The sequence below is a fragment of the Oryza glaberrima genome, chromosome 7 (assembly GCF_000147395.1).
Source record: "Oryza glaberrima chromosome 7, OglaRS2, whole genome shotgun sequence".
In the NCBI taxonomy this organism is placed as follows: domain Eukaryota; kingdom Viridiplantae; phylum Streptophyta; class Magnoliopsida; order Poales; family Poaceae; genus Oryza; species Oryza glaberrima.
Window position 1 is genome coordinate 3,950,253 of NC_068332.1, and position 13,723 is coordinate 3,963,975.

The 13,723-nt window shown below is 45.6% G+C and overlaps 3 protein-coding genes across 3 annotated transcripts; 1 reads left to right on the plus strand and 2 right to left on the minus strand.

Annotated features, from left to right (window-relative positions):
• The first annotated feature begins 1,545 nt into the window (after window positions 1-1,545).
• LOC127780885 (NADPH-dependent aldehyde reductase-like protein, chloroplastic) lies at window positions 1,546-2,700 on the plus strand. The gene has a single exon (XM_052307874.1). The coding sequence runs from the start codon at window positions 1,546-1,548 to the stop codon at window positions 2,329-2,331; it is 786 nt and encodes a 261-aa protein (XP_052163834.1). The 3' UTR covers window positions 2,332-2,700.
• A 132-nt stretch (window positions 2,701-2,832) lies between these two features.
• LOC127780884 (NADPH-dependent aldehyde reductase-like protein, chloroplastic) lies at window positions 2,833-3,803 on the minus strand. Its single transcript, XM_052307873.1, has one exon. It carries the CDS (start codon window positions 3,717-3,719, stop codon window positions 2,925-2,927), a length of 795 nt encoding a protein of 264 aa, XP_052163833.1. The 5' UTR covers window positions 3,720-3,803; the 3' UTR covers window positions 2,833-2,924.
• Window positions 3,804-8,354: 4,551 nt separating this feature from the next.
• Window positions 8,355-12,254, minus strand: LOC127780882 (2-oxoisovalerate dehydrogenase subunit beta 1, mitochondrial). The gene is made up of 13 exons (XM_052307870.1): window positions 11,983-12,254; window positions 11,350-11,461; window positions 11,167-11,202; window positions 10,961-11,020; window positions 10,571-10,628; window positions 10,394-10,491; window positions 9,998-10,087; window positions 9,775-9,843; window positions 9,610-9,696; window positions 8,979-9,074; window positions 8,824-8,901; window positions 8,636-8,722; window positions 8,355-8,554 (listed from the first exon to the last, which is right to left on the minus strand). The coding sequence occupies exons 1-13, from the start codon at window positions 12,180-12,182 to the stop codon at window positions 8,519-8,521; spliced, it is 1,107 nt and encodes a 368-aa protein (XP_052163830.1). The 5' UTR covers window positions 12,183-12,254; the 3' UTR covers window positions 8,355-8,518.
• Between the last annotated feature and the right edge of the window lie 1,469 nt (window positions 12,255-13,723).

Consider the following 13,723-nt stretch of genomic DNA (forward strand, 5'->3'; position numbering starts at 1 on the left):
TCAAATATTGTTACTTCTTCCCCCTTCCATGGAATATCACTACTAGAAAATGAATTTTTCCCGACGTGGGGGTCCTTTTTTCGCAGGCGGACATGACCCTTGTAGCTAAATGACCGCCTACAAAAATATAAATCGGGGTGAAGTTGGCTATCTGTCTGCGAAAATCTATTTTTGCAGACGGACCACATAAGCGGCGTCTGCGAAAACCGCTTATATGGTCCGCCTGCAAAAATCGTACCTACCCTAAAAAAAATCTTACTCCTTATCTTCTCCTCCACCCCCTCCCCACCACTCATTTCCCTTTCTCAACTCTCTCTCTCTCTTCCTCAACGGCACTTCTCCCCACCGGCCGGGCCGAGCCGTCCCCTCCCCTCCCCTCCCAGATCTGGTCGGAGGGAGGCTGGGGGAGGGCGGCGGCGGCGGCGGCGGCGGCGGCGTGGACGGCGACGACGACGGCTCCGGGCGGCAGCAGCAGCGGCTCCCCTCCCCTCCCAGATCTAGCCGGAGGGAGGCCGGGTGAGGGCGGCGGCGGCGAGGCATGTGGTCGGCGGGGCGCGGTGCGGCGACGACGACGGCTCCGGGTGGCAGCGGCGGTGGCTCCCCTCCCCTCCCCTCCCAGATCTGGCCAGAGGGAGGCTGGGGGAGGGCGGCGGCGACGACGACGACAACGCACGGTGGCGGCGGCGGCGTGGACGGCGACGACGACGGCTCCGGGCGGCAGCGGCAGCGGCGGCGAGGCATGTGGTCGGCGGGGCGCGGGGCGGCGACGACAACGGTTCCAGTGCGGCGGCGGCGGCGGCCCTCCCCTCCCCTCCCAGATCCGGCCGGAGGGAGGCCAAGGGAGGGTGGCGGCGGCGAGGAAAGTGGCCGGCGGGGCGCGGGGGTGCAACGACGACGGCTCCGGCGTGGGGCGGCGGCGGCTCCCGCCGTAGGCCAGCGATTTTTTTTCCGTTTCTTTCATTTTCACAAGCGGGCCATTGCCCTGTTATGGTGCAGTCGGACCTCTCTCCCACCTGCGAAAATTGGTTTTGGCCGCCTACGAAAATTAGTTTTCTAGTAGTGTATGATCCTTTGGAATGGAACGATTAGAAACGCCTCCCCTGCCACGCAAAACTAAATGGCAGATTAACATTTAATTAATTAATAATAGCTAAATAACTTACAAATGTATTAATATATTTTTAAAAAATATTTTTATATAGATTGTTTTAAAAAAGTGCACCATTTAGAAAAATGTATGCGTGAAAAATAAGGTGGTAGAAGTTAAAAAAAAAAGAGAGAAAAGAATGCACCCAATGTATCACCAACAATTTTAATTCAATTAAAATGCTTCTTAAAAAAATTCAGTCTTTTCGTGACAACATAATTTGACTACGGTATCAACCATGACTCCATGATCAAAGGTCAAAGGGGAAAAAAATATATAGAAATTGGCGCCAAAGCGTCACTCATGACGCTTCCCAGCTGCTCTCGTGTCCTATTTAAATCCACGCGATGAGAGACTATGAGAGTACTCGCTTCATTGATCAGCAAAGCACAATCTCCATGGCCACGAACTCCGCTCCGGCGCAGGCGCAGGCGGCGGCGCTGCCACTCTCCGGCCGCGTGGCCATCGTCACCGGCGCGTCGCGCGGCATCGGCCGCGCCATCGCCATCCACCTGGCCTCGCTCGGCGCCAGCGTCGTCGTCGGCTACGCCTCCAGCTCCGGGCCAGCCGAGGCGCTCGCCGCCGAGCTCCCGAGCGCGGTGGCCGTGAAGGCCGACGTCTCCGACGAGGCCGGCGCGAGGTCCCTCTTCGACGCTGCCGAGGCCGCGTTCGGCGGCGGCGCCGCGCACATCTTCGTGGCCTGCGCGGGCCTCGCCGTCAGCACGTACCCGAGGCTGGCCGACACGTCCGCCGCCGACTTCGACGCCGCGTTCGCCGTGAACGCCCGCGGCGCGTTCCTGTGCCTCCGGGAGGCCGCCAACCGGCTGCGCCGCGGCGGCGGCGGCCGGATCGTGGCCGTGTCGTCGACGCTGGCGGCGACGCTGCTGCCCGGGTACGCGGCGTACGCGGCGTCGAAGGCCGCCGTTGAGGCGATGGTGCGGGTGATGGCGAAGGAGGTCGGGGCGTCGCGGGTGACCGTGAACTGCGTCGCGCCGGGCCCCGTGGCGACGGAGCTGTTCTTCGCCGGCAAGAGCGAGGAGGCGGTGGAGAGGTTCAAGGCCGGGAACCCGATGGGGCGGCTCGGCGAGGTCGGCGACATCGCTCCGGTGGTCGGCTTCCTCTGCACCGACGCCGCCGAGTGGGTCAACGGCCAGGTGATTCGAGTCAATGGCGGCATTGCTTAGCTAGCTGACTAAGTCAAATCATCGATCAATCAAATCCTCTTCCTTTAATATACATTCAAATTGGAGAGATTGGATTGAATAAATTAGAGAAGATAAGCAATTTTGTTTTATTGGACTATACTACCTTTATTTTAGGTTATAAAACGTTTTGACTTGGTCAAAGTCAAATTGTTTTAAATTTAACTAAGTTTGTAGAAAAAATAAAAACATTTTCAACCTAAGACAAATTTGTTATGAAAATATATTCAATTATAGATTTAATAAAACTAATTTGGTATTATAAATATTACTATATTTATATATATATAGTTAAATTTAAATTAATTTGACTTTAATCAAAATAAAACGTGTTGTAATCTTAAAACAGAGGGAGTAGTATACTAGGACACGAGTCGTTTGCGTTTGCGTTTGCAATTTGTGAGGATTTTGTTTATACATTCATCAGAGTTATTCAAGATTTCGACTCAAGCAGAGCAGTATATATGAACAGATCAGTCGATTCGAATCGAATTTCCCCAAATGTCCCCAAATTTATTCAGTTCTCTGCAACATTCGAACACGCGGCCAAATCGCTCGAGCCACCGACACCACCCTCAAGAGACGTAGCCGCCGTTGACACGTATGACCTGGCCGTTGGTCCACTCGGCGGCGTCGGTGCAGAGGAAGCCGACCATGGCGGCGATGTCGCCGGGATCGCCGAGCCGCCCCGTCGGGTTGGCATCCACGGTGCGCTTCACCCACGCCTCGTCCTTGCCGGCGAAGAACATGTCCGTCGCCACGGGGCCCGGCGCGACGCAGTTCGCCGTGATGCCGGTGCCCTTGAGCTCCTTCGCCATGGTCCGCACCATCGCCTCCACCGCCGCCTTGGACGCCGTGTACGCCGAGTAGCCAGGCGGCAGCGACGCGACCACCGACGAGGTGATGGCCACGATGCGGCCGCCGCGGGGGAGGCGGTTCGCCGCCTCGCGGAGGCAGAGGAACGCGCCGCGCAGGTTGACGGCGATGGTGCGGTCGAAGTCGGCGGTGGGGGTGTTCGACAGGTGCGGGTACCTGTCGTCGAGCACGCCGGCGTTCGCCACGAGGATGTGCGCCCCGGCGCCGAAGGCCGACTCGGCGGCGTCGAAGAGGGCGCGGACGCCCGCCTCGTCGGACACGTCGGCCTTGACGGCCACGGCGCGGGGGAGCTCCGCGGCGAGCGCGTCGGCCTCGGCGGAGCTGGACGCGTACCCGAGGACGAGGCTCGCGCCGAGCGCGGACAGGTGCGCCGCGATGCCGCGCCCGATGCCGCGCGACGCGCCCGTCACGATGGCCACGCGGCCGGCGAGGGGCTGGGACGCCGGTTGCGACGAAGCGGCGGCGGCGACTGCGGCGGCGGCGGCGGCGGCCATTGTCCGCTCGACCTCGGCGTTATCAGTAGGTGTGCGGCGCTTGATTGCAGTGGTGGGGATGCCGAACTCTGTAGAAGAATCGTGATTTACTCCATTTAAAGGGAGGTTTAAATTGCTTTTGAAACATTCCTGAAATGAGCATAATTAAATTAAGAGCAATAAAATACAAAGAAGATTTAGATTCGTTTCCTTTTTCGTCACTGGCTATCTGCTCATCTTGTTGTATCTGATGATCTTATCTGAGGAGTACCAATTGTCCTAGAGCGAGAACTAGCCAGATGATGTGATTTTTTACCTGCTAAAATTGAGTGGAGGATAGCTGAGTACCAACAGCATTATACTCCCTCAGTTCCAGGTGTTTCAGGTTATAACACGTTTCAACTTTAGTCAAAGTTAAACTATTTTAAATTTAGCTAAGTTTATAGACAAATATAGTAATATTTATAATACTAAATTAGTTTCATCAAATCAATAATTGAATATATTTTCATAATAAATTTGTCTTAGGTGAAAATATTACTTTTTTTTTACAAACTTGGTCAAACTTAGAGGTTATTTGGTTGGCATACCCACATTGCCAAAGCTTGCCATACTTCATTTAGCTAACATGCCTAACATGTGACCAACAAAATTGAAGCCACACTTCAACCATAGAAGAGCAAGCTTGCCACACTTTTATGTGCCAATGACAAGTGGGACTCACATCATGGTAAAGGAATCTTGCCATAAGTGTGGCACGAACTAAAAATAAATACCTAACTTTAGTTAAACTTGACTAACTTGAGTTGTGGCAATGTGAGGCAAATTGTGGTAATGAACTAAACAACCCCTAAAGCAGTTTAACTCTGGCCAAAGTTAAAACGTCTTATAACCTAAAATGGATGGAGTAGTTTGTTTTGGACTTTGATAATATTTTCTTTAAGCAACGCATTTTGTCTCCTTTCTTAAAAAGATTAAAGTAATACATATGGGTCTGGTCTGTAATTTAAAAGCTAAGGGTTTGTTTGGCAGCTCGAGAATCCCCCTGGATCCTAGCCCATTCCCGGAAAATTTTCAAAGGTGAATAACTTGTGTGGTTTGAAACCTATGGCCGGATCCACCTATTTCCACAAAGAATCATGCCTGACCCAAGGAAGCTGGGAACTATACCCTGTCCCCCAAGTCCGCAAGCGGTTTTGCCTTCGCCACCTCTCACTCTCGCCCTCATGTCGTTGAGACCATGACCGCCTCTCGCTTCTGCTGCATCTTGCTTGCGATTGTCGCGCGGCGTTCACCACTACCTTACTTGTCCAACGACCGCTTATCTTACCTCGGGTGGTCACTGTTTCTGTTACTAACCCCATCGAAACAGTATATTTGCAAATGAAAAGTGATTTGTGAATATAACTTTTATATACGTTCTTAGCTATTTAAAAGAAAAGGCTAAAAAATAAATTTCGATTGAAAAACCTCAAAATCAGTTTTAAATTTAAGGTTAAAAGTTCAAATTTTGGCTGACAAGCATAAACATAAGCGAAAAGATGATGTATTTGACGCTTGCGTCTAGAGGAGATCTCGACTATGGCTGTGTTTGGAACCCTATATTCCTAATCCCTCTCTATCGTATTCCGTGCGCACGTGTTTCAAACTGCTAAACGATGTGTTTTTTTATAAAAAGTTTCTATACAAAAGTTGCTTAAAAAATCATATTGATCCATTTTTGAAAAAAAAATTAGCTAATACTTAATTAATTATGTCCTAATAAATCGCTTCGTTTTCCGTGCGCATACACGTTGGGAAGAGATGATTCCGATTTCCGAACACAGCTATGTCCCTCCACTCACAAGCTCAACAGCGGCTATTCCTTCACTAGCTCAACGCTGGGCAACAATAGCTTCCGATGAAGCTGCTCCCACGGGCCACGGGCAGGGTATGCAAGAAGCCGCGAGATTTCTGCCATCATCGATGCAATCAAGGTGCGATTCTTCCACATGAAAGGATCGATTAAGGTATAGATATGGGTGAATAGGTGATTTAGAAGTTTAATGCAAAGAAGAAGCAAAAAGCTTGGTCAAATATTCTTATCTGTATCAGATTCAACAACAGCAAGAAAGATAAACACTGGAGTACTAGATTCAGTAACCGGTAAATAATTATGTGCATCGCCACATACTGTATTCGGAACTGCTGGTTCCAGCTCCTCGTCTCAGTTTTCTACGCGCACGTTTTTCAAACTGTTAAACAATATGTTTTTTAAAAAAGTTTATATACGAAAGTTGCTTAAAAATCATATTATCTTTTTTTTTAAAAAAAGCTAATACTTAATTAATTACGCGATAATAGACTGTTCCGTTTTCCGCGCGCACTCTCCGTATTGGGAACGTAGAGGAGAAGGCGTAGAAAGATTTCACTGAGACGTGAGGCCAAATTGTCCCAGATTTCAAATCATTGCCCGAGGGGTGATTTTAGTGCGAGTACAATAGCATGCTATAAGTTAGCTGTATGCCCATATGGAGGAGAGAAGAGAAGAGAGAGAATGAAAGCGGGCTACTGATTTATACCCAACTACAGCACGGACTTTAATACGTTGTGTGTATAGGAGGTGAGACCATATATTAATGATGTAGTATATGTTTATAGATAACTATTATATGAATGAGCTATAAAATTGGCTACAAATGAATTGGAGCTAGTAGTTGACTGTACTATTAAACTTGCTCTTATAACTTCGCTAAAATGTTCATAAAGATCCAAATCATTTCTAACCCTATTCTTTTGAGATTACACAAATACACTCCCTTTGCCACTCGCTGTATCCCTTTCTTTTCAGGCCCTAAACTTATATGCAATGTTCATGTCCATTTGATGATGCCACTACTTTGTTTTTTTTTGAAACAAATGATGCCACTACTTTGAATTTTGATCCGAATTAGTAAAGCACATTTACGAATTTATACAATGTCCAGGACACTGCACAGCAACGCCTTACGGCCTACGGCTACGGCCCACTCATCTCGTACGTGGCAGTTTCCGGCCCGGCCCACGTGGCAAGCACCCGCGTCACGGCCATCAGCGACGCCATCGCCGAGGACGTGAGCATTGCCGGCCGCGACCCGCGGGAAGCATCAGACGTCGCCGCCGACCGCCGTTGGCTCCGGTGACCTCGCCGACGTGACCCACTCGGCGGCGTCGATGCGGAGGAACCCGACCGCCGGCGCGATGTCGCGGATGCACAGGATCGCGCCGGCGCCGCGCGTGTTCACGGAGAAGGTGCGGTCGAAGTCCGCCGCGGCGGTGTCCTCCCGCCAGGGTGGGGCTCTTCTCGTGGACCACGCCGGCGTTCGTTACAGCGAGGGCGATGTCAGCCTTGACGGCCACGGCGCGGCGAGCGAGCACGCCGGCCTCCGCAGCCCTGGACGCGCCGTGTAGCCGAGGACGAGGCTGGCGCCGAGCTCGATCGGTGAGGTGGATCGCGATGCCGCGCGACGCGTCGGTCACGATGGCCACGCTCCTGGCGAGCGGCTGCGCCGTCGAGCCGCGGCAATTGTTAGCTTGTGGAGGGGCCCTGACTTTTTTGGTGGCCCGGTGCGGAAAAAAAATTGAAGGCCCCATTCACCATAGAAATACAAGATAATATTTAAAAACTCGTTGTCATTAATGAATTTCACACTAATAAGTTTAAAATACCAAAAAGAAATATCTCTAGATCATTTAAAACAATTTCTTCTAACAGTTCTAGATGCAAAATCAATGATGATAGTGTCAATAACAATCTCATCCAGCAGCCTCTTCTCAATGCACAAAGTAGCCTATCAGGCTTGGTACCATAGTATACATATTTTGGAGGGAAACTATTCTAATCCCTCGAGGTGATGTTCCCTCGTTTACTTAAAAACCATTTAAACAGTTATGAAAATTCTGGAAAAATTTGACAACATTCATACAACACATATATACAACTCCAAACAAAAATATTAAGTCCAAACTCAACTCACAAGTCGAGATATAAAAAAGACAAATTCAGCGTATGAATAGTAACGTACTGTTTATATCTAAATTTGTCTTTTTTTTTTGTTTCTCGATGTGTAGATCGAATTTGAACTTGAATTTCGGTGAACTAGTAGGTATCATTATACTCTACATTGTCAATTTTTTTTTAGAATTTTTCATAACTATTTGCATCGAATTTGGAAGAAAAATATATACGAGGGGATATTCCCTTGAGGGATTAGAATCCACTCCCAATTTTGGAGGCCCCTAATTTTTGAAGGCCCGGTGCGGTCACATTGTCCGCACTGGCCCAGGGCCGGCCCTGCAGTCACTGCACAGTACCTTTATCACTGACATGTGGGTCCAATGATCTCCGAGCCCACATGTCAGTGACAGGCTCGGTGCAGTCGATTGCAAAGGATCATGATTCATGCGAGGGCGGTGTTTCGTGTTCCTGGATGTTCTTTCAGCAAAAAAAAAAAAAAAATCTTTTGTGAACATTTTATTTATGCCCATTCAGTGGAAATTTGTTCAAATTCTATGGTGTTTTTTTCAAAATTTCAGAATTTGATCGAAATTGGAATTTCGGTCCCCAGATCCACAATGTTCAGATTGGTTCTGTATTTCTACTCAAGGATATCTCAAGATAGGAACATGGTAACCGCAGAACAATAATTCGCATCTTCACGGCTTTATTGATCTATAATTCTATATTATCAAATACAATGCTTTTATGGAGATGCATATTCAGGCTACAACCAGCAATAAGGTGCACATAATTTTTGTCTATACTGTCAAGGAACAACGCATAGGTAGCTTGCTCCAGCACCTCAGTAATTTACAGTTGCTTTGATAGCGTCCAGGACCTGTGAAAGATTTGTATCAGAGCTGCAAACCAATCATAATGCACTCAAAGATCGATGATTAGGCCATTCATTCACCATTACCTTGTTCTTTGTGGGCATGTAAAATGTTTCATAAACAAGAGGGAAAGGAGTGTCCAGGCCGCATACTCTTGCGACGGGCGCTTCTAACTGGAACAAAACAATTAAGGAATATGGCCACATGAGATTCAAGATTATGATGTAACCAAGAATTGGTTTTTGTGGTTCAGAGAGTTGGGAAGATCAGGTACCCTTTGGAAACAGCGCTCGGTGATGGATGCGGCAATTTCTGCACCAAACCCTCCGGTGATTGGAGCCTCATGGCTAACCTGGGATAGTATTTCAGGTTTCAGATATGAATTGATAGCGATGATGGAACAAAAAGCAAGCGCAAAGCGCTACTTACAAGAAGTTTTCCTGTCTTGCTGACAGAGGCCTCTACTGTTTCTTTGTCCCATGGAATCAGTGTTCTTAGATCTATGAGCTCACAAGATATTCCATCCTATCATAAATTTATGTCAGCAATAGATTTTATATAAAAAAACAAACGAGTACGATTTGAAGTTTCTTTGCTTGTTCCTGAATTGTGAATGGTATGAACAACAATAACTACTCTTTGCAATTATCATAATTTCAGGATGATCAGTTGTAGTCAACATGTAGATTATTTGTTGAGTATGATGGGTAAATGAATTCTAAACATCTAATCCTCCTGTGCTTTCTACCATTACCCACAGAATGCGCTTCATATATAATCAGAGCCCCCCCCCCCCCCCGGCCCCCGGGTTTTCTTCTTCCTCTCCCTCTTTTCCCCCTCTCCTCCCTCACATGTCCATGGAGTCCGCGCCCCCACGCTGGCTCCGCCACTGTATATAATCATGTAGTTTAACAAACTACCTTTCAAATTCTGATATAAACTAGAGAAGGATATTCAGTTATGTTTGGATTTCATTGAACCTATAACAATGTAGCATGACATACATTCCACTTTGGCAGCATAAACTTAATCTTGCATTTAAGATTGCATGTTAGCTGACCTTTGCTGCATCTTCGCATGCTTCTTCCAGTACTGCAAGTTGAGCTCCCCAACCAATTAGTGTTATATCACTTCCTTTACGAATCACCTACAAGCATGTAAATCAATATATATGCAGTATGGTTTCTCCATGACCATAACGATAATTGAAGAAAGATGTGCTCACCTCTGCCTCAGACAAGGGCAGCATATAATCCTCCTCTGGAACTTCTTCAACAGCCAAACGGTACAACCACTACAGAAAGAGTGGAACTTGTTGTAAAAGACTTGATCATTTTCTTTTAAGTAATGTTTCAGTACTTTACAGGAGCGATTCTCACTCCGTCGTGTGATTATTCTAGCATATCTTTATCCATTGAGGATCTTTTTTGAATTTTTTTTTCCTGTACCTTTGGCTCAAAAAATACAACTGGATTTGGGTCTCTAATGCTTGCCAACAACAATCCCTTGGCTTCACGTGGACTTCGAGGTATGATTACCTGAAATTTGTCTTTCATTAGTTTGCAGGAAAATAACCATAAATTCCTATGTAAACCATTTGAACTACCCAACCCAAACAAGCTAGTTGGTCCTGAGATCAAATCAAGGAGCGGGCTGCACTGGAAGCAATTTACCTTTCAGAGTACCAGTTCAACTTTTAATTGCAATATGCATGCCTTGCAGCTAGAGTGTATAAATGTTCGGTACAATACCAATTAGGTCTCTTCTTGAACAACTTAATTTGATATTTTACTGTGAAAGGATGGAGGGTCATGAAGAAAGTACGCTGAAGGCACAAACTTAACCTTGAGTCCAGGAACATGACAAAAGAAAGCCTCTGGTGACTGTGAATGGTAGTGACCACCATGACCGACAGCACCATAAGGTGATCGAATCGTTAATCCTACAAAACATGGATACAATCATGAAAATTTCTTCACAGACTACAGAATATTGAATGCTCAGATGTTTGACAAACCAACCTCCACAGTTAAATTCATTTCCACTCCGGTATCTAAATTTAGCTGCTTCATTAACAATCTGTACCAGTAGTTGTATGTATAAGTATGTTGGCACAAAACATTGATCAAGGCTATACAAATGCAGTCACCATGGAAACAAAATAGATTGAAATGTACTGTGCCAGTTGCAGATTTTTTTAAGAATTAAAACTGTGACAATAAATGGATTTAAAGAATCGAAGCACTTCCTGCTAAGGGAAGCAATAGCATGTGGTAGTGCCATACAACAAAACGAATATTTCATAAGTTCCTTCATATTGTTAGCACTATGGGAGTAAAGAAATAACGCATTTTTAGAGACATGAAGCAGTATATAGGTAAAGAGAATTTTCAATAAAACCGGAGGCATGCCTGATCAAAAGCTGGAAAGATATAATCCGCGAACTGGATCTCAGCAATAGCTCTATTACCCTGCATGATGAAGAAAATCAGAAAAAAAAAATACTACTAGATATTATTTGGCGGTTATATTTTTATTCTTTTCCATCCCAAAACTGGTAATTGACAATAAAGAATAATAAGAAGCGTTGTACAATTCAATTTTGTCGCTTGCTCACCATTGCTGCTAGACCAACGGCAAATCCAGCAATTCCCTGTTAAGAAGAGTCAGGTAAAGTGATGATGAACCAATGATATAACAAAACTAGTGCCAAGCATAGCAAACTGACAATCCTGAAAATTCATATGGTACACCTCCTATTGTAACAAAAGTTTCAGCAAGAAGCTCAGCAGAGACTCACCTGTTCACACAACGGCGTATTGAAAACTCTATTCCTGCCAAACCGATCAGCGAGCCCTGTTGTGCAGCGGAAGACACCACCGAAACCCACATCTTCCCCGAAGACATAAGAGCTATAATATGAAAACTTATCTTTATTTGATCATACTGCATGCATATTCCGCTGTCTCAAATGAAATGGAATTTCGAAAATTAATTTAGGTGCAAGGATCAGATATTTTTCATTGTATATCATGTCTCTTACACTAGCGTATTAGCTTCTGAAACGCACAAGAACCAGTAATGCAACATTCCTTATTTCATCTCAGGGACCAAAATTTAGCATTGACAACTTATCCTATGTTACATGGCACAAAACAACCCTGCACCCTTATCCTACATATCTGAACTCTGAATTCCCAACATGCAGTCACATCACTCAGAATCCCTACCAATTATCAAGCCTTAGAACATCAATCAGACAGCTAAGTGGAGCAAGAACTAGAACATATCCGTTTCTTTAATAGAAATGGGAGAGGGCCTCTCTTCTATGAAAGAAAAAGTGGAGCAAGAACTGAACAGAGACTGAAACTGAAGAACTGAACCACAAACACCATCCATTCTGATTTCTGAACAAACTGACAGGGCGGCTCACCGCGGGTCGGTGTCGAGGGCGATGTGGAGCGCCTGGTTGATGGCCGTGAACAGGTTCACCTCCTTCCCCGCTCCTCCTCCCACCTTCCCCTCCGCCACCCCCGCCGCCGCCGCCGCCGCCGCGTCGCCGGAGAAGCATCTCCTCCTCCCAATCCCCGCCGCCGCCGCTATCCTGATCTCCCTCAAAGACTTCGCCGCCATGAACGGAAATCTCGCGAATCGATCAGGCTCAGCTCGAAGTAGGTGGAGAAATTCTCGTCACGGGCTCACGCTGCTCAGCTGGGAGTGACGTGGAGAGATTAGTGATAAGAACACGAGGGGTTAACACGTGTGTGAGAGAGCCGTGCCGGACTCCATATCCGGGAAGCGTGGAGGATCCGAGACCCGTTAACACCTCTCGCGGCGCGGTCGCGCCAGCCATTGGCCAATTGTCGCATACCGGGTCGGGTTAGCAGATAAAGTGGATGCATGGACCCGATAACGTTGTTGTTTTCATTTGTTTGTACTTTTTTTATTCACATGGAAAATGGCTGGACAAATGTGAAATGTTCTACTCCCTTCGTTTTAAATTATAAGACATTTCGACTTTGGTCAAAATTAAACTATTTCAAGTTTGACTAAGTTTATAAATCGATATAGTAATACTTATAATACTAAACAGTTTCATCAAATCAATAATTGAATATATTTTTATAATAAATTTGTCTTGGGTTGAAAATATTATTACAAACTTAGTTAAACTTAAAGTAGTTTAGCTTTAACTACAGTTAAAACGTCTTATAAGCTGAGGAGTGGGTGTCTTGTGATTCACGTTTCTGTCTCTTCTTGTTCTATAAAATTATTGTTGTTTATTTTTCTATTTGCATTTTGGATCCTGTGGAGTGTGGACCATGATTGGATGGTTCTTGATTCATTTGGGTATATGCAGTCTTGGAGTAGTAGATGCCTCGCAAGATAGCAACATATACCTCGGCCATAGCACTTGAATTCAAGACATTTTGCCTTCTCATATTTTTTTAGTTTGAAAAGGTACATGCATTTTACATTACAGAGTATCATTAATATTTTTAAGTTTCATTTTCCTCGTTAATTTTAGTGCTCAAAGCCTCGTTGAGTAGCCACAAGTTATCTACATGGAAGGCAAGTTAATATCCGCCTAAATAGTAAAATTTGCTAGATTGAAATTAAGGATTTTATCCTCGTGGCCCAAACGGCTGTGAACTTAGGCGTGTTCGATTGCGGGGTTGGAACCCCTCCCCGTTCCACAGCACGCAAAACGAAACAGTAATTTTGCGCATGATTAATTAAATATTAACTTAAAAAACCTTAAAAAGACAACTTTCCTATATATTTTTTTAGAAAATACATGTTAGTGGTTAGGAAAGCGTACGCGCGAAAAACAAGAGATTAAAGTTAGAAAATTAAAAAAAAACACAACCTAAACACACAAAACATAACTATCCATTAACATATGATTAAATATTAGCTTTAAAAAAACTTTAAAAAATGGACTAACATGATTTATTCACTTTCCTATAGAAATTTTCATAAAAAAAGTACCATTTATCAATTGAAAAATATGCACGCGAAAAATAAGGAGTATGGATCGGGGAAAAATACAATTGAGAACATAGCCTTAGATGAACCCCACATGTGATTGGCACAAAAGGATAAATCCTCAACTTTCAAACTAAACGTAGGGTATATGATCCGGTCTCCTCCTAAAATAATACAAATTTAGC